Below are 24,660 nucleotides of genomic sequence, written 5' to 3' on the forward strand. Positions count from 1 at the left end.
TTTCGGCTTACAAACGGTTTCATAGGAATGCTCTACCTTTGGATTGTGGGGAAAACCTGTATAATGAATATAGTTATAATTGCCTGACTATAGGAAGGAGACATTAAGCAGAAAATTATGCTGAAGAGACTACAAGCATGCTACCAGATTGAGAGCATTGGAGTTACTTGGGAAGGCTGGATAAACTTAAGACTGTTTTCCACAGAGTATAGGACTCAGAGGGGAGACCTTATGGAGATTTATAAAATCATGAGAAGCAAAAATAAGGTGATTAGTTGCACTCTTTATCCCCAGATTCCTTTTTAGAGGTATTTAAAACTAGAAAACAAGGATTTAGGGTGAGAGAGGGGAGATTTAAAAGGGACATATGGGTCAAGTCACCTAGGTAGGCACTTTAGTTGGCATAGATGAGCTGGGCCAAAGGGTCTGTTTCTCTGCTATAAAAATCTATGAGACTATAGTGCTTTGAAAAGAAATTCCACTGCATTTACTAGAGACATTTGTAATGATGCTATTTGTTACCCAAGTTCTAAGGGTGATGATGAATGCTTAAATCTGGATTATAGATCAAAGACTGCAATCCCGAGACATGTCCCTACAGAATGCATTTCCGTCAATTGGAATGGCCCCAGAGACACGTGGTCTACAGGCAAAGGATTTCTGAAAATGGAAATTTGCAATGACCATTTTTCTTACGTGGAGGTAAGTTTAACCGAGGAGAATGGATCTAGAAAGTAGTATAATAATTAACTACTTTAGTCAAGCAATCAATAGAAGAGATTTCTAGTCAGTTTCTAAAGTAAATCACTTCTGTGCTCCCTGCACCCTGCTGTGAACTAGCATCAACAATATTTAAAGACAATAATGTCTTTTTGAGTACTACTTAGAATACAGGTGTACAGTGCGTATTTTTTTAATAGACATGTTCCATAAAAACAATTTTTTATTCTGCATCTTAATTTTTTGGTAGTGACTGAATTCTCAGGCCAAATTTATATTACCCAAACTGACAGAACATTGGGGTGGGTGGTGGGTGGTTGCCTGTATATCTAAAACAATTCTTTGTTTACTACAACTAACTTTCAAGTTTGCACTAAATTACATTTTCATACAAGATATTGTATATTTTTATTAACACGAGAAAGTCTGCAGATGCTGGAAATCCAAAGCAACACACATAAGGAGGAACTCAGCAGGTCAGGCAGTATCTATGGAAATGAATAAACAGTCAACATTTCGGGCCAAGATCCTTCAGGACTGAAAAAGGAGGAAGATGCCAGAATACAACACTTTATTTTTGGATAGATATACAGTAAAACTAGTCAGATCAATTTACTCAACCTCATTACTTACACCATATAACAATGTCATAATCTTCATATGCAGATGTAAGGAACTCATGCAGGTATGGCCTCATTAGTTCAAGTCCACTCTCAGCACAGGATCTATGGTCTTAAATCAAGATTAACAAAATCAATGGTTTACAAAGCAAGATTTTAAAAGATTTTATTGTGTCATGCCTTTCTGATCTACTTCTGCCTTAAAAACATTCAAAGACTCAGCTTCTACTCTCTTTCAAAAAGGCCTAAAGCCTCACAACCCTCATGGAAAACTAAATTTCATCTCACATGTTAACTAGATAACCTTTTTTATTTTATAAAGAAAAAGTCATTCCCCATTCTAGATTCACATATCCATTCTGTCAAGAACACTCAAGCACCAGCTTTTTCAATCACTCTTCCAAATTCCAGCAGATACAAGATCCCCATACATCCCACCCATTCCAGGTATTAGTCTAGTAAATCTTCTCTGACCTGCTTCTAAAGTATCAGCAATCTTCTTGCATAAGGATATCAATATTACACAAGGTGCCCTAGAGTAAACAGTCCTTCTTCAGCACTGAATTCCCCTAGCAACAAAGGATAACATTCATTTACCTTTCCTAATTACTTACTATCCTGGTATAATGACCATTCGAAAACATACACTAAGGCATACAGATCCCTCCCCATTTAGAACATGTTTTTTTTTAAACACATACTTCATGCCAAAATGGCCAATTTCTCATTTCCCTACATTACATTAGCCAATGTCATACTCATTCACTCAACTTACTACTTGGCAATCCTCTCCCCTCTTTCCCTGAATGATTCACAAATAGACTTCGTTTTGACAAAGTTCAAAGTAATTATATATCCAAGTACATATATGTCACCATATACAACTCTTGAGATCCATTTTTTTGCATGCATATTCAGTAAATCCCAGAACCATAATATAATCAATGAAAAATGAAAATCAATGTAAGGTGAAAATAAATCCAAAGGGTTTCTACAGTTATATTAATAGCAAAAGGATAGTGAGGGATAAAATCGGTCCCTTAGAGAATCAGAGTGGACAGCTATGTGTGGACCCGAAAGAGATGGGGGAGATATTGAACAATTTCTTTTCTTCGGTATTCACTAAGGACAAGGATATTGAATTGTGTAAGGTAAGGGAAACAAGTAGGGAAGTTATGCAAACTATGATGATTACAGAGGAGGAAGTACTAGTGCTTTTAAGGAATATAAAAGTGGATAAATCTCCGGGTCCTGACAGGATATTCCCTAGGACCTTGAGGAAGGTTAGTGAAGAAATAGCAGGGGCTCTAACAGAAATATTTCAGATGTCATTAGAAATGGGGATGGTGCCAGAGGATTGGCATATTGCTGATGTGGTTCCATTGTTTAATAAGGGTTCTAAGAGTAAACCAAGCAGTTATAGGCCTGTCAATTTGATGTCAGTGGTAGATAAATTAATGGAAAGTATTCTTAGAGATGGTATATATAATTATCTGGATCAACAGGGTCTGATTAGGAACAGTCAACATGGATTTGTGCATGGAAGGTCATGTTTGACAAATATTACTGAATTTTTTGAAGAGGTTACGAGGAAAGTTGACTAGGGTAAAGCAGTGGATGTTGTCTATATGGACTCCAGTAAGGCCTTTGACAAAGTTCCGCACGGAAGGTTAGTTAGGAGGGTTCAATCGTTAGGTATTAATATTGAAGTAGTAAAATGGATTCAACAGTGGCTGGATGGGAGATGCCAGAGAGTAGTGGTGGATAACTGTTTGTCAGGTTGGAGGCCGGTGACTAGTGGTGTGCCTCAGGGATCTGTACTGGGTCCAATGTTGTTTGTCATATACATTAATGATCTGGATGATGGGGTGGTAAATTGGATTAGTAAGTATGCAGATGATACTAAGGTAGGTGACGTTGTGGATAATGAAGGAGGTTTTCAAAGCTTGCAGAGAGATTTAGGCCAGTTAGAAGAGTGGGCTGAACAATGGCAGATGGAGTTTAATGCTGATAAGTGTGAGGTGCTACATTTTGGTAGGAATAATCCAAATAGGACATACATGGTAAATGGGAGGGCATTGAAGAATGCAGTAGAAAAGAGTGATCTAGGAATAATGGTGCATAGTTCCCTGAAGGTGGAATCTCATGTGGATAGGGTGGTGAAGAAAGCTTTTGGTATGTTGGCCTTTATAAATCAGAGCATTGAATATAGGAATTGGGATGTAATGTTAAAATTGTACAAGGCATTGGTAAGGCCGAATTTGGAGTACTGTATACAGTTCTGGTCACCAGATTATAGGAAAGATGTCAACAAAATAGAGAGAGTACAGAGATTTACTAGAATGTTACCTGGGTTTCAGCACCTAAGTTACAGGGAAAGATTGAAGAAGTTAGGTCTTTATTCTTTGGCGTGTAGAAGGTTGTGGGGGGACTTGATAGAGGTATTTAAAATTATGAGGGGGATAGATAGATTTGACGTGGATAGGCTTTTTCCATTGAGAGTAGGGGAGATTTAAACAAGAGGACATGAATTGAGAGTTGGGGGGCAAAAGTTTAAGGGTAACTTGAGGGGGAATTTCTTTACTCAGAGAGTGGTAGCTGTGTGGAATGAGCTTCCAGTAGAAGTGGTAGAAGCAGGTTCGGTATTGTCATTTAAAGCAAAATTGGATAGGTATATGGACAGGAAAGGAATGGAGGGTTATGGGCTGAGTGCGGATCAGTGGGATTAGGTGAGAGTAAGCGTTCGGCATGGACTAGAAGGGCCGAGATGGCCTGTTTCCATGCTGTAATTGTTGTGCAACCAATGTGCAAAATACAACAAACTGTGCAAATGCACAAGAGAAAAAATAACAGCAATTTAATAAAGATTTTCAAGGCTTAAGAAAATCTGCCAAATAGAGCTGAATAGTAAAAATATCATAAAAGCAATAAATATTTTCAGTATATTCATATTAAAGTATTCTTTTGGCATAATATCTTGATCCAAAACAGATCAGAAAAAATTACAAATTAAAATAAGACAACACTTCATTTAGATGTGCTCAAAGGAGGGGAGGGCTTCACCTGAGATGGACTGGGCTGTATCCATGACTTTTTGTAGGATTTTTCCTTCAAAAGCATTGGAGTTTCCATACCAGGCTGTGATATTCTCCTCCACACATCTATATAAGTTTGTTGAAGTATTAGGTGTCACGCTAAAACTTCACAAACCTTTCAGAAAGTAGAGGCACTGTCGCGCTTTCTTCGCAATTGCACTTACTTGTTGGGCCAAGGACAGGTCCTCTGAAATGATGACACCGACGAATTTAAAGTTGCTAACCCTCTCCCCCTTTGATTCCCACGGTGAGAACTGGCTCATGGCCCTCTGGTTTCCTCCTCCTGAAGTCAATAATCAGTTAATTGGTCTTGCTGACATTGAGTAAGAGGTTGTTGCTGGGGGACCACTCAGACAGATTTTCATTCTCTCTCCTATATGCTGATTTGTCTCTGCTTTTGGTTTAACTTATGACACTGGTACCATCAGCAAACTTAAATATGGCACTGGAGCTGTGCTTAGCCACACAGTCATAAGTGTAACAGCATTAGAGCAGGGGAGTAAAGCACACAGTCTCGTGGTGGACTTGTGCTGAAAGAAACTGTACAGGAGATGCTGTTGCCAAACCAAACTGACTGGAGTCTGCAAATGAAGAAATTGAGGATCCAACTGCAGAAGATGGTACTGGGGCCAAGATACTGAAGCTTACTGATTAGTTTTGAGGGTACAACATCTTAGCCAGAAAAGATTCCCCTACTCTTTTTCAAACAGTGTTACAGTGCTTTACACTTACGACTGTGTGGCTAAGCACAACTCCAATGCCATATTCATGTTTGCTGATGGCATCACTGTTGTTGGCCGAATCAAAGGTGGTGGTGAATCAGCTTAAAGGAGGGAGAGTGAAATACTGGCTGAGTGGTGCCATAGCAACAACCTCTCACTCAATATCAACAAGTCCAAGGAACTGAATGTAGACTTCAGAAGAGGGAAACCAGAGGTCCATGAGCTAGTCCTCACCGGAGGATCAGAGGTGGAAGGGGTCAGTTCCTCGGTGTTATTATTTCAGAGGACCTATTCTGGGCTAAGCATGCAAGTGTAATTACAAAGAAAGTATGGCAGCCCCTCTACGTCCTGAGGAGTTCGCAGGAATTCCGCATGACATCTAAAACATTGACAAACTTCTATCGATGCAAAGTGGAGAGTACATTGACTGATGTATCACAGCCTGGTATGAAACACCAGTGCCCTTGAACTGAAAAATCCTACCAAATGTGAATACAGTAAAGTCCATCACAGGTAAAGACATCTACCTGAAACACTGTCGCTGGAAAGCAGTATCCATCCTTACGGAACCCACCACCCAGAACATGCACTCCTATCATTGCTGCCATCAGGAAGGTGGAGTTCAGGAGCAGTTGTGACCCCTCAACCATCAAGCTCTTGAAGCAAAGGGGCTAACTTCATTTGGTCCATCATTGAAATGTTCCCACAACATATGGACTCACTTTAATGGGCTCTTCATCTCATGTTCTCGATATTTATTGCTTGCTTGTTTGTTTATTTATTAATTATTACTATTTCTTCTTTTGTATTGTCTTCTGCACTCTAGTTGAACACCCTAGTTGGATGGTCTTTCATTTATTCTGTTATGGTTACCATTCTAGAGATTTATTGAGTATGCCCACATGAAAATGAATCTCAGGATTGTATATGGTGACATATATGTACTTTGATAATAAATCTACTTTGAACTTCTAATCTCTACTTCCAGCAGCAACAAGTAAATACAAGCTCCATTTCAAATTTAGTTGTAGAACACAGCCCTCAGAGAAAATAGCACTGGGCGAGTCTATATACAGATGGGCTCAAAGGATGGAGTGGGTGTCAAGCCAATGGCTGACAATGAGAAACAAAATTAACTACCTGAACCAACACACAAAAGTTTTTCAGGTAATTTCCACCAGTGGGTGTTAGTAGGCTCTTTAATTCTACAGTACTTTAGAACAGAAATCAATCACATACTGAAACAATGCTCAGAAATATATTCAGGAACAATGGTTAACCCATTCAGATATGCTGAGTAGCAAGACACCCCTGCTTCTATGAATCACCTGGCCTTGGCCAAAGGAAAAGTGGAGTTGCTTAACTGTGTGCAATGTTCCCAAGGAAGTTTACATTTAGAAAACTATGCTAGAGAGTTCCTTCTTTCCACTGCATGTTAGTGAGGCCCAGGGAAATATTTGTATTTGCATATCTGATGTAACAAATGTTTTGCTTATGCTTCAAAACTGAAAATTTCACTGAGATGGGAAAAATAGCCTGTCATGGTCAACCTCATCTCCTGGACTGATTATTTTGACATGAGAGCATTTTAATGCCCTTAATACTGTAGCTTGGGTATCTGCACTCTACTAGTGAAGGGTGAGACCAACAGTGATAGGATGCTCAGAAACAATGGGTTAATGTTCTTGTCCATCAACTTTGTCTGCCAGAAGGAGAAGCTCAAAATTCACTGCTGCTTAAAAAAAGTTCAACGATCATCATGAAAATCAGTGATCAATAGATTCTTGTACAGCTAGGTATGTAGAGAAAAAGGTGCACCATGAATTGAGCTTTAAGATCAGTCGTAACCTTGTCAAATGAGAGATCAGGCTTGCAAAGACTGAAAGTAAAATACAATCTGCTAGAGGAACTCAGCAGGTCAGGCAGCAGCTATGATGCTAGGAACAGTCAACAATCCAGGTCAGGACAGGTTTCAACTTCAAACCTCAACTATCCTGTTCCTCCAGCAGTTTGATTTTACTTCAGATTACAGCATCTGCAGTTTCTTGTGCCTCAAACGGATCTACTCAATGTCTTTCCTTCAGCTGAGTAAGATGCAAACATGATGAATAAACAAAGTGGGATAATCTTGAGGAACCACCTAATATTTCCTCCACAATTTTAAAATTGAGGAAGTAGTGGAACAGGGAACAAAATTATCTTAACTCTTTGAAAACTACATGCCTCAATGATTATAGAAAACTGCAGCAAGTCAGACTATATCTTTATTTTTTTAACATTCCTCAAGAAATTTAGATATTATAATGAAGGTTAACAAGTTTACTGAAGTGCAGAAAAGAAGTCAGATACATGTCTAACAGATGCAATTTCTATAAATTAATTTATATCCAGGCTACTTGTTTAATGCTAGTAAGTGTGCTTACCAAATAATGTGTAATCAACATCCAAAACTAGTAGCTTTTTCCCTTCCCGGGGTTGGTTCAGCATTTCTATTTTGTACTCCTTCACTCTGCGTGCAATTTTGGCCAAATTTTCTTCCCTAGTGTAAAATAAATAAGATTAATTGCTACAAATATATCAGAGCTACAGGAGACTGCATGTTTATTATGCAAATTCAAAAAGAACCTAATTAAGTGGGAAATTAAGCCACCAGTGTATTAGGTCTTACTTTTCTCCCCTCACCCCCACAGGATATAGTTTACAACCTAGATTATGTATCTAGTGTACAATAAAGTTACTTTTACAATTAAGTTGTCAAGACAAATTCAAAACTGTACAACACATTTAATTCCCATGATCCAACCTCCACAGTTCACATCCACTACACAACCCCCATCATCCATCACCACCACCATTGTGCCTGCTGCACACAGTTAGAATAGCTTTTAGAGCACCAACCATTTGACAGATAATTATCAGATCAATGTATAAATAAGGAGCTTTGTTTCAATGGATAATATAAGGTACTAAATCCTTGTGAAAGACCAATAAGCATAACGTCAAACTAAAAAGGACACTGAGACCAATTCAATCAGATTACCAGTATAGAACCATGCCCACATAAGCTCATTTAAATGAGATCAGTACCTGTTCTCTACTTCTATAACATCCTCTTCAATGTCAAAGTCATTGATAACATCTTCATTGTCAGGGGGTGGTGCCAGTACTTCCTCCTGTGCAAGTTGGGAAATAAATACATTAAAGCGGCAACCCTAAGCAAAGAGCAAACAGGAACTGATACCTCCAAATGCTCCTGTCCTCTAATGCATCTAGGTTAAACTACATATAGATCACGTTCAGCTGCACCAGTGTCCTTTTGTTTCATGCTATGTCAGCAGACTCCACAACCCATCCTTTCAAAGCTGAAAAATGTGGTCCTGAGATGAATTTAAAGCTTTCAGTACACTATACAGACAGGGTAACATGTAATAAGCCCCAATGAGTAATTACTTTAATCAACTTTATTTCATATCGCAGAGTAAGTCAAAACAGAAAATGCTGAAAGTACAAAGCAGATTACAAATCCGTGCAGGAAGAAAAACAAAATAAATATTTTAAGCTGATAAAAATTCTCTCCTCTATCACAGGTGCTGCTCATCTTGCTGAGGGTTTCCATCATTTTCTTTTGTCTTTACTCCACGTACTATATTTCTGCCAGACTTACTACAGCTGATCTTCCGATCACTTATGGAATAAGCTCACATATGAAAACTGACATTTGGGCAAGGTGCTTCAGAGGCGCAAATAAAACAACAAAAGGCAAATGTATGCATAAATGAAAAGGAATTCATTACTCAAAAGAAAGTCCAGTGTACTTTCATAATCAGACATTCATACCAACAGTTCCCTAGTGGAAAGTCCCAAATGACGGGGTACAACTGGGGAAGGCACTAAGCTGCACTAAAGACTCATCCCTGAAGGCAAGGAAATATTGAAAAAAAATCAAGAATCTGTATAATCCCATGCTGTAGTCTCTGTGCTTAGATATTTATTGGCAATAATTATGATCAAGCTACTATGTATGAAAAGTTACACTGCATAACAGAGTTTCCTGCAACACCTCGAATGGAAAAAATAGACTGCCAATATTCACCAACGTAATCCATTGTTCATTAGCTAATGCCACACTGACACATGTCTTCACTGTGAAACTGAAACAAGTAAATTTATAGATCATTATATTATCCAAAATTTGCACATGATTTGGGCATAATGAAAGGTCTTTGCATTCTTGCATGCAGAAGGGGCAAAATCAGTCAGAATTCCTTCCTTTAGTGACCCTTTAGTTACTCCACCTCAAAAGCAAGTGTTTGTAGATAACGGTGGGCGGGGGTAGTTTGTAGATGAAGATGTAGAATCATTCGGAAATTGAGAACAGGGACACTAAATGAACATTAACTTTTTTTGAAATCACATTTCTGGGCTCCTTAGTAAACAAAGCTTTCTTTTTTTGAGTGAGAGGAAGTCAACTATTTTTAAATTGCTTTAGTGAATTTTATCTTTAACCAAATATTTAAATATTTTACAAATATTACATTACAAGCTCTCTCTACTAAGGACAACACATACTTTAAACAATTAGTTAGTTCTTCAAACAAACTTCAAATGACCTATCATCGGAACTGGGAAATGTTAGAGGTAGACAGGGTTTAAGATGCAAATAAAGGAAGGGAAAAGAGAGAACAAAAGGAAAGGTCAGTGACAGATCGGAAGACAGAGGAGATTAAATATGATATGAGATCAAGGGTGAAATAAAATGCTGGTTTCATAAGGTGTTGAGGAGGTCTGGAAAAATATCAACAGTTATTTAGCAGCATTACAATATTGGAAGGAAGGACATCAGAAAGGATAAGGCAATGTGGAGCAGAGAGCAAGTATCTAAATCTGGTGGGAATTACGAGAGTGGAGCACCGGAGGGATACGGGTCAGGTGGCAGAGAAGGAGTGCCGGGGCGGAGGGGGGTTGGTCGGCAAACACTCCCAGCCCTGAGACACCAGGCAAGGCCACTTCAATCCCAATAATTGGCTTATTGATCATTACAGAACATCCTCTCTGGTGCTTCCCGCTCCCTCTCCTTTTTCCAACAATGATTCCCCTCTCCCAGCCTCCTTCCCACTCTCACTCTATAATAGAGACCCATATCAGAACCAGGTTTATCATCACTCATATATGTCAAGAAATTTGTTTTTTTCCAGCAGCAGCAGTACAGTGCAATACATAAAATTACTACAGCACTGTCCACTGTCTCAGGCACCCTACAGTTTCTTCATACTAACATACAGTATCTTCATATCAATAGCAGAGTAGCAGGACGCATGAAAATGATAATCAGGGAAATTTAGAACAAGAACATATTGGCTAACATAGCTAATTTTGATATTCTCCAAAATCGAGCAAGGAGATGGCAATGCATAATTAATATGGCTTATTTCCGACTTGGTAGAAGCACCACATATTTCCTCTACTGACTGAGCTGTTGATAGTTTTGTCATCTCAGCTTGAACCTAGCTGTATTAATTAAAGCCAGCCTACATCCCTCAAATGGGGGGAGGGGGGGAATGTAGTGGGGGTACAATGCGAGTGCAGCCTGTGAAAAACATTTAGGGGTGGTAACAAGAAGTTTTTTGAACATTGCAATGGAGGCCTGGGTGTGGCATTGGAGAGGAAAGTTGTCTCACTTCTGCAATGGGCTATGCAGTTTTCTAGATACACACTCAGAAAACATTGTAGGCAAAAGCTGTGGAAGTTGACTCAGGAGACATGCCACATGTAATGCCACAAGCGATTCAATGACTCAGTTAATGCATCTTTAGATGCCATAATCTACCAAATGCTAGCAGATAATATTAGTAGATAGAACTATCTGTTCAGACTTTACCTTACACAAATCTCACAATCAAATCTTGTACCTTCTCTCTGTTATTCAATTACTGCAGGAAATCTCATCCAGTGACATCACAATATGTTCATTAACATGTTCTCTCCCTCAAAGCAATCTGGGTGAACAACCAGAAGCAGAAATAGCTAGAAAGTATGGGACAGGAGAACCTTAAAATAATAGACCAGGCCTCATTCAGACCCCTTTGTCCTCATTCCACAAATGCTTCTGGCTTACAGGCAGCTGATGGCGCCAGCATTTAACATCCTACTTTTAATCCCTTGTTATTTTTGTTATAGATGATTAACGATTCTTGTAGGGTATGAATTTAGAAGTCATCTTTTAAGCTTTGGAGTAGCTTGGGTCAAGAAAAGGCAGATCAACATTTTAGACTAAATCAAGGAAATGTTCTAACAAAACTTATTCAGTCAAAGTACTAACTTATCTTCTCCTGTACAAGAACCTGCCAGACTCATACCAAATGCTAGGATGGAACTTGCTGCACTGTAGATTTCCAATGTACTCATCTTTTAGTAAATAACATTGATCACTATTTCTTCACTATTCGATAATATTCAAAATATTTGATTCCTACCAGGCACTCCTCTCTGCTGCCCATCATCATAATCTTAGTATTTGGCTTCAATTTAAGCATTCCCAGCTTAACGTCATCTTCGGCAGCTTTACCTTCAACAAGAAAAAAAGCATTCAAATTTATTACAAATGAAGAAAATGATAAAATGAAGCATTCTCAATATTGTCAGAGACAGAGCACCAAAAGAGGCCTTTTGCCCAACAAGACCACACTGACCATCAAGCACACTTGTCCTGAATGTGGGAGGAAATGCAGAAATTTACAGTTATAGGGCAAATGTGTAAACTCCATAGATCAGGACCAAGCTGGATCACTGCGACAGCAACTCTACCAGCTGCACCACTGTGATTATCATGACCCATAGATTAATTTCACAGTTACCACCTTCATGGACTACAGTGTGCTACATCTGAACTGCCAGAGATGATCAATCACTGAATAACCTGCTGATCTCAAAAACGTTGGTGCTTCTGAGCTTGCAGCTTGTGTATGTACCAATCCATTAAGGAGCTGTGCTCCTTCACTCCACAGGAGGTGTAATTTGATTCTCTGCACTCAAACAATTACATCTATTAAATCTGACCAGCTACAAGGTCAAGGGAAAGGCAGTCCTGAAGAACACCCAAAAGGTAGGTTACCTTAGCTTGTTTTACTGATTGACAGCGTATTACTTTTAGAGTTTGCAATACTTTGATCCATACCTTGCTAAACTTTCCTCCTAAGTGCCAAATATAGCATTATTATCTTCTGCAATACATCTTGTATAAGCTTCTCATCCAAGTTTAATACTTCCCTGTCTCACTGTTGTAGACTCCCCATCTCTACAGATTCACAGGCTATTAAAATGTAAACAGTCATCCAATCACAATTCAACTCCACCTCTTCCAAAATCTCCTCCTCGCTGACAATCAACACTAGAGCACCTCAAAAGATGTGTGTTTAACCCACTGCTCTACTCTCTACACCCACAACTGTATGGCTGGGCACAGCTCAAATGCCATATAAAAATTTGCCAATGACACAAGCTGCTGTTTATTGATTACAGTTCAGTGTTCAACACAATCATATCCTCAGTTCTAATCATCAAACTCCAAAGCCTGGGCCTCCATACCTCCCCCTGCAACTGGATCCTTGACTTCTTCAGACAATACCACAATCTGAGTGAATTGGAAATAGCACCCCCTCACCAACAATCAACACCAGAGCACCTCAAGGATACCTACTTAGCCCACTACTCTACTCTCTCTATATCTACAATTGTGTGGCTAGGCACAATTCAAAAGCAATCTGTCAATTTGCCAATGACATAATTATTGTAGACAGAATTTCAGATGGTGACGAGGAGGCATACAGGAGTGAGATAGCTCAGCTGGTTAAGTACTGTTGTGGCAACAATCTTGCACTCAAAGTCACTAAGACCAAGGAATTGATTGTGGACTTCAGGAAGGGGAAGTCGAGGGAACACGCACCAGTCCTCATCGAGAGATCAGAGGAGGAAAGGGTGAGTGGTTTCAAGTTACTGAGGGTCAACATCTCTGAAGATCTATCCTAAGCCCGACATACTGAAGCAATTACAAAGAAGGCACAATGGCAACTATATTTCATTACAAGTTTGATATGATCATTGGTATGTCACCAAAAGCACTTGCAAACTTCCACACAAATGTACCATGGAGAGCAATCTAACAGGTTGCATCATTGGCTAGTATGGAGGGGCCTCCGCACAGGATCAGAAAAAGCTGCAGAAAGCTGTAAACTCAGCCAGCTCAATCATGGACACTGGTCCCCCCCAGCATCCAGACCTTCAAAAGGCGATGCCTCAAAAAGGCAGCAAACATCACTAAAGACCACTGTCATCCAGGACATGCCCTCTTCTCACCAAGCTGAAGACACGCTCCACATCTCAGGAACAGCTTTTCTGCCTCCACCACAGATTTCTAAATGGACAATGTACCCATGAACACAACCTCACTATTTTTCTTTCCTCTAATACTTAGTTAATCTTACACACACACAGGATTCTGGTTAATTGGCGCACATCAGGACCAGCAAATTTTGGCCCAATTAAGTGGCTATCAATTAGCTAAAATTTCATAGAGACAGTTAAAAAGGTATTTAAAAAACCAAACTGAGTAACAAATTATATACTGTATTTAAATGAAACAAGGAACAAATTAGAACACTACCAATAGCACTACAATATAAAATGTATTAGATATTGGCAGAGAAATTCGTCAGTGTACACAATGAACAAAATCAGCATACACACCTAATGCAGATAACGAACTGCCCTCCTATAGTGCCATTGATGATTGCATTCTCCAAATCTTCATTTTATTGTACCGTTCATTAAAACATTGTTCATACCTTCAAATTCTTCATAATTCCTAACTTGTTGTAATGAAATAGTTTCATTTTCACTCCTGGCCATTTCTGGCATCTCCAAGCCTGAATGCTCAAAACCGTGGTGAGTAAAACAGTTCTGAAATGCTTGCTTATTTCTCACCAATTATTAGTGAGAAAAATTGTTGCTTTTTGAACACAAGCTCACACAACTGGCACTATTTAAAAACTGTTTGCTCTAAGCACTAGTTGTAACCTGTCTACCAACAGTCTCCTACCACATTTGTTCTTCAAGAGTTGTCCCAAATAAGCGGCTTCCCCGATTAAGCAATGGCCCAATTAACCAGAATCCACTATACTTCTTATTGTGTAATTTATAGTTTTTATTATTATGTATTGCAATGTACTGTTGCTGCAAAACAACAAATTTCATGACATATGCCCATATTATTAAACCTGATAGACTAGTCAAGCAACAGTTTAACATTGTTATATTCACATAATCATCCTTTTCAGGAAATTATGTGGACAGGTGGGAGCCTTAAAAAACACCAGAAGTCTGAAGGACATTGCTGCCTGACTGGACCTGCAATGGGTAATGAGTGAATGAACACGAAGGATAAATCTATCCAGCCTCTCCTTTGCCATTCTGTGGCAGAGCCATGTATGTATCCACGACTGCAATATTCCAGATTTTTTCTCCTCAATTGGCAACTCGGTTTTTTTTCCCCAGGTGATCACATGGGTTTGGGTGGGATGAATAATAAAATAAAATGGGCGGCATGGTGCCCTGTTGGTTGGCACTGTTGCCTTGTGGAATTCGGTGAAAACTAGAGTTAAGATTGGATCAGCCATGATCTTGTTGAATGGCGGAGCAGGCTTGAGGGGCCGATTGGCCTACTCCTGCTCCTTTCTCTTATGTTCTTATGTTCTATGCATTGGTAGAAGTGTAGACAATCATCAGAAGACAAATCCCTCATCTCTTTTTTTTTTAATGAGCTAAAGAGATAAATTTGATTATTCAAAGTGAAGTAGCTGGTCCCTCAAAAATGGATAAACATAAGCAGCAGTAGGAATGTATACCACCACAATCTGTAGCCTCATGACCTGCTATCTCTCACTCCACTATTTTATCAATCCAGGGATCATGTCTGGAAGAATGATCATCAATGAGGAATGCAGAAAGAAGTGCATCAGATGTACTTAGAAATAAAGTGCCAGCACAGTGAAGATACAGTACAGACCTACTGTTTGCTAAATAGCCAAAGCAGCACAGAATAGGCAAAGGTAAACAGTGACATTAGCACTGAACTCCGGAACAGAGGTTGTCGGGTTCGAATCCAGTCGGGCCGTTCCAGAGTACGCTTTCCATCCGTGCCGGGTTGAGTGTTGAGCTCACAACTCAACCTCGTAAAATAAAGAAAAATATTGCAAAATGTCTGTGAGAGTTGTGGCGCGCCAAACAGTCTTTCGTTCTGCACCTTGTAAGGCATGAAAATGCCCGACGCCGGCCTCTCAGGCTTGAGTCGATGTCATCACCAAACTATTCAAATCAAAAGCTCATTAATCCTACCAAATCTACACACAATGGTGAATAATTAAACTTGAAACAGGAGGGTCCAAGAATATCCTAAACCTCAAACAATGTGAGAGCTCAAGAGAAGGCTGAAGCATTCACAATCAGTAGAGCTAAATGGATGATCTCAGCCTCCACCTGACATTCACACTATCACAAAAGCCAATCTCCAGTCAATTCAATTCAATCCACTGAATGTAAGTAAAGCTATGGGATCAGACAATACTCCAGCTGTTGTGCCACAAGATCTGCATTCTAGAGCTAGCTGTGCCTCAAGCTAACCTGTTTCAATTCCATTACAACATTGGCATCTACCAAGCAACGTGGAAAATTACCCAGATAAATCCTATTCACCAAAAACAGGTCAAATCCAAAACAGTTAATAACTCTCTATCATCAGCAAATGCCAGAAATCAATGAAGCAAACTATCCACCAATAACCATAATCAACACTCAGGTGGGTTTTACCAGTACACTTGCCTCCAAAACACAAAAGGAAAATAGTTGCATTTGACATCAAAGGAGCATTTAAGTACAGCATCAAGCTGCCCTACTAAAACTGGACACATTCACCACAAAAATGCAAACAACAACAATATTCAGAAACAGAATCTAACATTGACATTTAATGACATCATTATAGCCAAGTCGCCAACTATTAATATCTTGTGGGTCACCTCTGACCAAAAACTCATCAGGGCTTAAACACCGAACAATAATAGCAGTCCAAACTTGTATCATGTGGCAAGTGACTCACCACCTAACACTTCATGCCCTTCATCACCTACCAAAATCAGAATCAGATTCCGGTTTAATACCACTGAAATTTGTTGTTTTGCAGCAGCAGTACATAATAATAAAAAGCTATAAATTATGGATAAATATATATTTAAAAAGTAAGTAGTGCAAAGAGAGAGGAAATAAATACTGATGTAGTGTTCAAGGGTTCATTGTCCATTCAGAAAGGGGAAGAAGCTCCTGATACATTGAGTGCTTACCTTCAGGCTCTTGTACATCCTCCTTGATGATAGCAATGAGAAGAGGGCATGACCTGGATAATGAGGGTCCTTAATGATGGATGCTGAATTTTTGAGGCATTGCCTTTTGAAGGTATCCCAGATGTTGGGGAGGGTAGTGCCCATGATGGAGGGGGCAGAGGTAACAACTTTCAGTGGCTTTTTCTGATCCTGTGCTGTGGCCCCTTCATACCAGGCAGTGATGCAGTTAGAATTTCTACAGTACACCTGTAGAAATCGGTGAGCCTATTCGGTAACATACCTAACATGTCCTCAAACTCCTAATGAAGTATAGTTACTGTTGTGCCTTCTTTGCAATTACCTCAAAATGTTGGGCTCAGGGTAGATCCTCAGAGATGTTGATAAGCTAACATTGAGTGCAAGATTGTGGTTGCAACGCCATTCAACAAGCTTATCTATCTCGCTTCTATACGCCTCCGCATTGCATCGGAAATTCTGCCAGTAATAGCTGTGTCATCAGCAAATATATAGGCATTTGAGCTGTGCACAGCCATACAATCGTGGGTGTTGACAGAGTAGAGTAGCGGGCTAAGCACACATCCTTGAGGTACACCCAGTGTCACCTGTCAGCGGGGAGATGTCAATCTGCACATACTGTGGTCAAGAATCCAGTTGCAGATGGAGGTACAGAGGCCCAGCTATTGGAACTTGTTGTTAGAACTGAGGGTATGATTGTGTTGAACGCTGAGCTGTAGTCAATAAACAGCAGCCTGACATATTGCCCAGGTGACCCAAAACTAAGTGAGGAGCCAGTGAGATTGTATCCCCTGTGGACGTATAATGGCAATAGGCACATTGCAGCAGGTCCAGGTCCTTGCTTATGCAGTAGTTGATTCTAGCCATGACCAACCTCTCAAAGCACTTTAATCACAGTAGATGTGAGTGCCATTGGGCAATAATTGTTGAAACAACTCACGCTGCTCTTCTTGGGCACTGGTAAGATTGTCACCCTTTCAATGCAAGTGCGAACTTCTGACTGCAGAAGTGAGAGATTGAAGATGTCCTTCAACACTCCCGCCAGTTGGTAGGCACAGGTACTCAGAGCCCCACGACGTACCACCAGGGCCTAATGCCGCACGAGGGCTCACCCTCTTGATAGATGTTCTGACGTCGGCCGCTGAGACAAGAGATCACAGGATCACCAGATGCTGCAGGGATTCGCACAGGCATAGTTTTATTCTCCCTTTCAAAGCACATGCATAAATTCATTGAGCTCATCTGGGAGTGAAACATCATAGTCATTCATGAAGTTAGGATTTACTTTGTCAGAACTAATGCCCTACAAACCCTGTCAAAGCTGATGTGCATCCAATTGCATCTCTAAGCTCAATCTGAATTTTCTTCACCCTTGGTTCTCACCACTGATGCTGTGGTCTTCAGTCTCTGTCTACATGCTGGGAGTAGAAGTACAACCAGATGATCAGATTTTCCAATGTGTGGGTGTGGGTTGGCATGGTAAGCATTCTTTCTGGTCGTATAACAGTGGTCAAGTGTGTTGGCTCCCCTGGTTCCCACAGGTGATATGCTGGTGGCAGTTATTAAGAAACTTCTTCAAACTGGCCTGGTTGAAATTCTCCAGCAATGATCGCGAAGGCGTCAGGGTGCAAAAGACACACTCAGAAACGTGATGGAATACTCTCCATCTGCTCAGTTAAGTGCAATGGTAACAACTGTCAAAAAGCTCAGCAGCATCCAGAATAGAGAAGCCCATTTAATTAGCATCTAGCAACTACTCCAAACATTCTTTCCCTCCTCCAACAGCACAATGCTTTCTGTGTGCATCATCAGCAAAATGTATTGTAAATACTTGTATTGGCTAACCTTCATCAGTTCTCAATCTGCAACATCTTCAAACGAGGACAAAGGGCAGTAGGTGCATGGGAACACATTACATGCAAGTTCTGCTTTAAGTCGTGCACCATCCTGAGTTGGAAATATCTCACCTGCTCTTCATTTTCACTAGGTCTAAATCCTGCATCGTTATTCCAGAGCACTTATGGAAGTACCTTCACCAGAGTAACTGCAGTAGTTCAAGAAGGTGGCTGATCACCACTTCCTGGGGAAAGTATGATAGGTAATAAATACGGGCTACCCAATAAAAAATCATAAAAATGAATTTAAAAAGTTACTAAAAAGAATGCTTATTAAAAGAAAAATTTAATATAAAAGTAGGGAGTTTATTTTTCAGTTATTCAGCATGAATGAGATCGATCTGAACTCTTGGTGTATTTTTTAAAATCATAAATATTCATGAGAAGCAATTCTGGAAATGGTTTACATGACTGATACCTACATTGAATAGATTATCTTATGAAATTGTACAAACTAGCCTTAAAAGAATGACAGGAACTTGACTGAAACACACACGATGCCAAGGGCTCTTCACAGAATGTATGTGGAGTGATGTTTCCTCTTGTGGGAGAATCTAGAACTAGGGGGTCTCACATTTAACAAAGAAATAATGCAAAATCTCTCAGAGATACAAATATTTTGAAAATACTTCCTTAAAAGGTGATGGAAGCAGAATTCTTATATATATATATATTTAAGATAAAAGTAGAAAATGAAATATTATTAGGTTTAGATAGAAATGCAGTGTTGTGGTTACAGGCAGACCAACAATAACTTTACTGAAGGATGCAAAAAGCTTGAGGGCTGAATGCTTCCCTCTGACTTCCAGGTTGTTTGTACAATCGTCACGGCTGAACCAACCTCTTGCCATTCTGAAAATATCAAACTTGTACAATCAATGGCTTTTACACATCTCTTCATCTATAAATATCTCTGATATAAGTTAAGATACAAGTTTCTAAATATCTCTGATAACCAGTGCATTTTAGAACAATCTAAATAGATTTAAATTGAAAAAATATAAATTTAATGAAAACAATTAAGGTACTTAATTAACTTTCAAAAAGAAAAGTTATCACAAGTTAAAATTTTTAAAAAAGTTTGCCACCCATGTTAGTGACCCCATTCAAATAAATGCAGTTGCTGATGTAAACTAGAGAGCCAGATTAAATGATTCTCAGTTTATTATTCTTGTCCCCTGCTTCGTGACTCGTTGCTGAGACTAGTGAAGTAGTCTCCAGATTACATGACAGTCCTGCATAGCAACACACAGGCAGAACGGCCTGATTTGAGAAAAAGACCTGGCCAGCAATTACCTGCTGAACCTCTGGCAAAATAATACTTCAGCCCATTTTTAAAAATTGTTATGAAAGGATAAATTACAATGGGTGAACAAGGTCAAGTTGCATCATAAATGTTGACTTCAGTGACTTTGATCATAGGTGCTGTACTTCCCACTTGCTTTACAATGTAATACTAGAGCTGGTTGGTTTACATCTAGATTTGTATCACCAACTAGATGCTTGGTCAATCTGTAGACACTGAAGAGATAAGTGTGCAAAAGAATGAATATATATTCAGGTCACAAGAGCTTCAAGCTATCACGAAAGAGACAACTCACATACAATTAAATGATTATCCTATTCACTAGAGCTAATGATGACTCTGAACCCTTTAATTATTAATAATAAATATTTGGTAATATTTCTATTTTGCTACTTTACAGATATGTAACTGAAGGACAAAGAAAGCAATGGTTTTCTTTGCATGTACCCAAGATAATAACACTGAATTTACAAATTAACGTAACAGATGCTACCTTTGATTTTCAGGCCAAGTAACTTCTGTCGCTCTGGCAGTACACCAGTTAGAGTCTTAATCATCTCCTTCAAGTCCAGAACTGTATCTTCCTCTGTCAGCTTTGTCACAGGATATTCTTGCCCACTCCACTTTATTATAATTGATACGGACATCTTGACAGGTAAAATGGCTGTACTCTAAATAGAATATCAAGTCATTTGTTAAGCATCAGTTAATAAAAATTCTAAATGTTGCAATACAGATAATAGTGTAACAAAGTACAAAGAATATTAAAAAGTATTTCAAACACCTGGAAGAATACATGTGGAATCGGGGACCTGACTTTAAATAAATGCAACAGATGGACTGTGGATAAGTTGATGCCTTGTACTTAAAATCTTAAGCAAAAATATAGTAGGTGTCGGCATTAAGTTCAAGGATATTTCATAGCGATGATATGAAGAATCTGAGGACTTCAAAAGGTGTATCATACATTGTTTTTATGATTTTATAGAGCAATTATGTGATTTGATAGATGGATTACAGAATGCATGTTCAATCATGCAATAATTCATTATCATCATGAGCATGTCATAGGAGAGAAACCAGGAATAAGCAGTAGTTGGCCCTCCTTATCCGCGGGTTCTGCATGCGCGGATTCAACCAACCGCAGATCGGGAAAACCCGGAAGTTCTCTCTCCAGCACTCGTTATTTGAGCATGTACAAACTATTTTTTCTTGTCATTATTCCCTAAACAAAACAGTATAACAACTATTTACATAGCATTTACATTGTATTAAGTACTATAAGTAATCTAGAGATGATTTAAAAGTACAGGCAGTCCCCAGGTTATGAACGAGTTCCATTCCTGAGTCCATCATTAAGTCGGAACAGGTACATCCAGTACTATTTAGCGTCAGTTAAACGTTTGTCTTAGTATACAGTATACATTTTACCTTTCTATGCATATAAAACACTTAAGAAACATATGTATTTTAATAATTAAACCACTGCATTGCTTAGTAATAATTGTAGCTTTCATCGGGGCAGGGCCTTTCACATGCTCCATTAAAATTGTTCCAATCGTTGACCAACTATAGCCTAACATTTTTTCAATGACCAATGGCGCTTCACCTCTTTCCGATTGCTTTATTACTTCCACTTTATTTTCAATCGTGATCATGATTATTTACGTGAACAGAAACACTGCGGATTCAGAGCTGAGCCAGGTCCTAAAGTCCAACGCACTGAGACAGATTAAATAAGGTCCAGGGTTCCGCTGGGTTCTAAAGACCACCGCACTGAACAGGCTAAATCAGGGACTTGAGCATCCGTGTTTTTTGGTATCCACATGGCGGGGGGGGGGGGGGGGTGTCCCATAACCATTTCCCCACGGATAAGAAGGGCCGACTGTATCTCTCTTTCTAGTTAAATGACAACAGTAAGAAAGCTGGTAATACAATGAGTTTATATTATTTACACAAAGGATGGAAGAAAACTGTCTCATCCAGACAATCTATTCAAATACAACTCAGCTTGGAAAAGACAACTTTGCAACTATACTGCTTACTAAATTTTCTTTGCTCCAATTTTAAAATTGAACAAACCATCAGGTCATAATGAATATCCAGTGGCATCTCCTCATATTCACTCAAGATGGGACGGTAAGAGCTGATTCCCATTTTAAACTTTTACTGGTAAAGTCCTGCTAAATCAAGAATTTTCAAAAGAATCTGAGCACCAATCATCTGTATACTTTTATGTCTGTCGTTCTGGTGAATAAGTGCCAGCTACTTTTGGAACATCTGTTTTAATGTAACTACAAGCTGATGAAGCAGTTTCACTCATATTTATCATAAGAATACTAATTCTGAAGCCTGAACCCCATCAAACAACACAAAATACAATAAAATTCACTGAACAAGGACATATGGTCCCTCAGCTCAGAATCACTTCTGTGTCTCATTTATTTATGATTTAACTTTTCAGTGTAGTTGTGAAGCAAATTCACCCTAAATTACCAATACACTCTTCTTAAAATAGACAAATTGAAACTTGAAACTGTGGTCTGTTTTCAGAACAGTACCGAAACCTATTTTTTTTTCCACATACAAAAATAATTTCAATTGTGATGACACAAAATTGAACCTAGTACAATGCTCCATATTGTAGAACTTGTAGAACTCAACTTGCAGAACTGATTCTAACTAAATCCTTCAATCTATAATGAGGTTTTCATATGAAGAATGAGACTTCCATTTCAGGACAATTTACAATAAATGTTTTTCTAATCACTCTAATGCGCCATTGATTGCTTCTTAGTTCATTCCAGTCAAATTTACAATGTACATGCCACATTCACATGAGTATCAATGATGTCCAGTGATATTGGCTAAGGATGGAGGGTGATGTTGCTACAAAGGCTTCTCTAGTTAAAAGGATGTGGAACCAACAATAGCACAGTAACCCAAAAGTAAAAGCAACAGCAAGATGGAAGAATCTGGACTGTGGGGGTTGGGGGGTGGCAGGAAACTATTTGGGCACAAGGCCTCTCAAAAACATACAGCTGCCTAGTTTTCTAATCAACCAGAAACTCATTTCCAATTCTCCATAGTCTAAAACAATCTATGGCTGTTAAATCTCAGATTTCTGCTACAAGCAGTCAAAGCTGATCTCACTGCTTTCCACCTTCCCTCTAGACCAGGGTTCTCAAAACTTTGTTTACGCCATGGACCCTTATCATTAACTGAGAGCTTCATGGACCCCAGGTTGGGAACCCCTGCTCTAGTCCCACACTTTTCAAACACTTGTGCAGCTTTCCTTTCACGCATCCACTGGAGTTTGCTTCACGAGTCCAAGCTTTAACAACTCCCAGTATATATTTCCTCAACTTTTACTGCTTTACTTCTACAACAGCAGTTTTTTGAAACTGATAACTTTTTAAGAGAAATTCAGTATTTCCTTCTTAATTTTATAAGCCTGCTATACTTCTTCATAGATTTTCTACTCCAGTACAATATTGCAAACATCTCAGAAAACTCTTTATAGCTGTAGTTCCTTTAAGCCACTTCCATTCTGGGAAGTCAATGTAGTAAGCATACAAAAGATTTGTATATGCTGCCTATAAGTGGCACCCAAAACCCACTGCATATGGTTTTCTATTTGTTATGAAGTCACTTCCATGCTCAGACGTAAAATATTCTATACAACTACTCATGAAACCATTTTTTCCTCAATAAAAAGTGATGCATACTCTAATTATGCAAACTTTCAAGGAACACAGACAATCAGAAGTTGTGAGACCGAAGGCCGTAGACTCAAGTTCTACTCAGGTCCTCATTCAAAAACCTAGACTGACACAAAGGGAATAGTATCTTTAAGGATGCTTCTTTAATCAGTTTCATTGTTACACTGAGATCATGCTGGTTCTCTTGGGCATATGTCATTTGAAAGAGCAGAAGAGTATCCTGAGCAATACTAATCCTTCACTGAACAGCCCAAAAATAGATGACCTGGTTATTCTCACAGCACTGTAGTGGAAGTATGAATACACAAAGTGGCCACTGAATTCCTACACAACAGTATTTTACTGGCTGTAAAGTGATTTAAGATACCTAAAAAAGAACTTGAAAGATATTAGAAGGCATGATAAAGAGGCACTATTGTTACTTAAAGTGCAGCATCTTTCTGTTTTCTAATTTCCAATCAGAAGTAACACAGCACCACGTAATTTAGCAGCTTTATGTCATGCCACTCCTACTTTTATGGCCAGGGTTCTTATTTGCCCTAGCTTTGTCCTTTAGACATCCATTTGTCTAGCGAGAGTGAGAGCCTTTGCACCTTCTGATTCAACTTGCTTTTAAAAAGAGTGAAACAGAAAGTGAATAGTGAAGCAGCTGGAAGACAGCAGAGGGTGCTACTCACTGGAAGGTATAAGCCACAATGTGTCAGACCTTGGTCTTCATCTTCAAAGTGAATTATCCCATTGGTCCCATAGCTCTTGCCTCAAAATCCTGCAACTACCTAGTTCTAATCAGCAGGAGGGGTGGTGGCGAGGATAAAGAAAACAAAGCTACATGCATTCATTTTAAACTATCAAACATCTCACTCTGTACAACAGAAGTTTCATATTTTGCATGTTGGTGTTAAAACAGCACTGGGGATTTTATAATATACAATTTAGCAGCAGGCCACATGTTCTCTCAATTCTGCTTCTCCATACAATTAAATCTTGGCAGGTATGTCTGGCTCCTCAACTCCACGTTACTGCCTTCAACCTCCCTTGCTTAACAGCAATCTACCTTACTCTAACTTAAAGGCTGTTTCCAATAGAAAAGCAGTTCAGAAACTCAGAGAGCAAAAAAAAATCATCTGTCATAAATGGGTGACTAAAAAGAATCCTAGTTTGAGATTCTCACTCAA

General features: G+C 39.1%; 1 protein-coding gene across 3 annotated transcripts in view; it reads right to left on the bottom strand.

Moving 5' to 3' along the window:
• Positions 1 to 24,660, bottom strand: part of LOC140739511 (ubiquitin-like domain-containing CTD phosphatase 1) — a 43,010-nt gene that overhangs the window by 16,783 nt on the left and 1,567 nt on the right. For 2 of the 3 annotated variants that reach the window (XM_073067878.1, XM_073067879.1), the window contains exons 2-6: positions 20,257 to 20,434; positions 11,631 to 11,722; positions 8,245 to 8,330; positions 7,581 to 7,696; positions 1,354 to 1,452 (exon numbers count right to left, since the gene is read on the bottom strand). In XM_073067878.1, coding sequence (XP_072923979.1) covers positions 1,354 to 1,452; positions 7,581 to 7,696; positions 8,245 to 8,330; positions 11,631 to 11,722; positions 20,257 to 20,410 — 547 coding nt within the window. In that variant the 5' untranslated portion in view covers positions 20,411 to 20,434. The remainder of the gene's footprint in view (positions 1 to 1,353; positions 1,453 to 7,580; positions 7,697 to 8,244; positions 8,331 to 11,630; positions 11,723 to 20,256; positions 20,435 to 24,660) is intronic. The other variant, XM_073067880.1, reaches the window with a different exon arrangement.

Source organism: Hemitrygon akajei, chromosome 15 (assembly GCF_048418815.1).
Source record: "Hemitrygon akajei chromosome 15, sHemAka1.3, whole genome shotgun sequence".
In the NCBI taxonomy this organism is placed as follows: Eukaryota; Metazoa; Chordata; class Chondrichthyes; order Myliobatiformes; family Dasyatidae; genus Hemitrygon; species Hemitrygon akajei.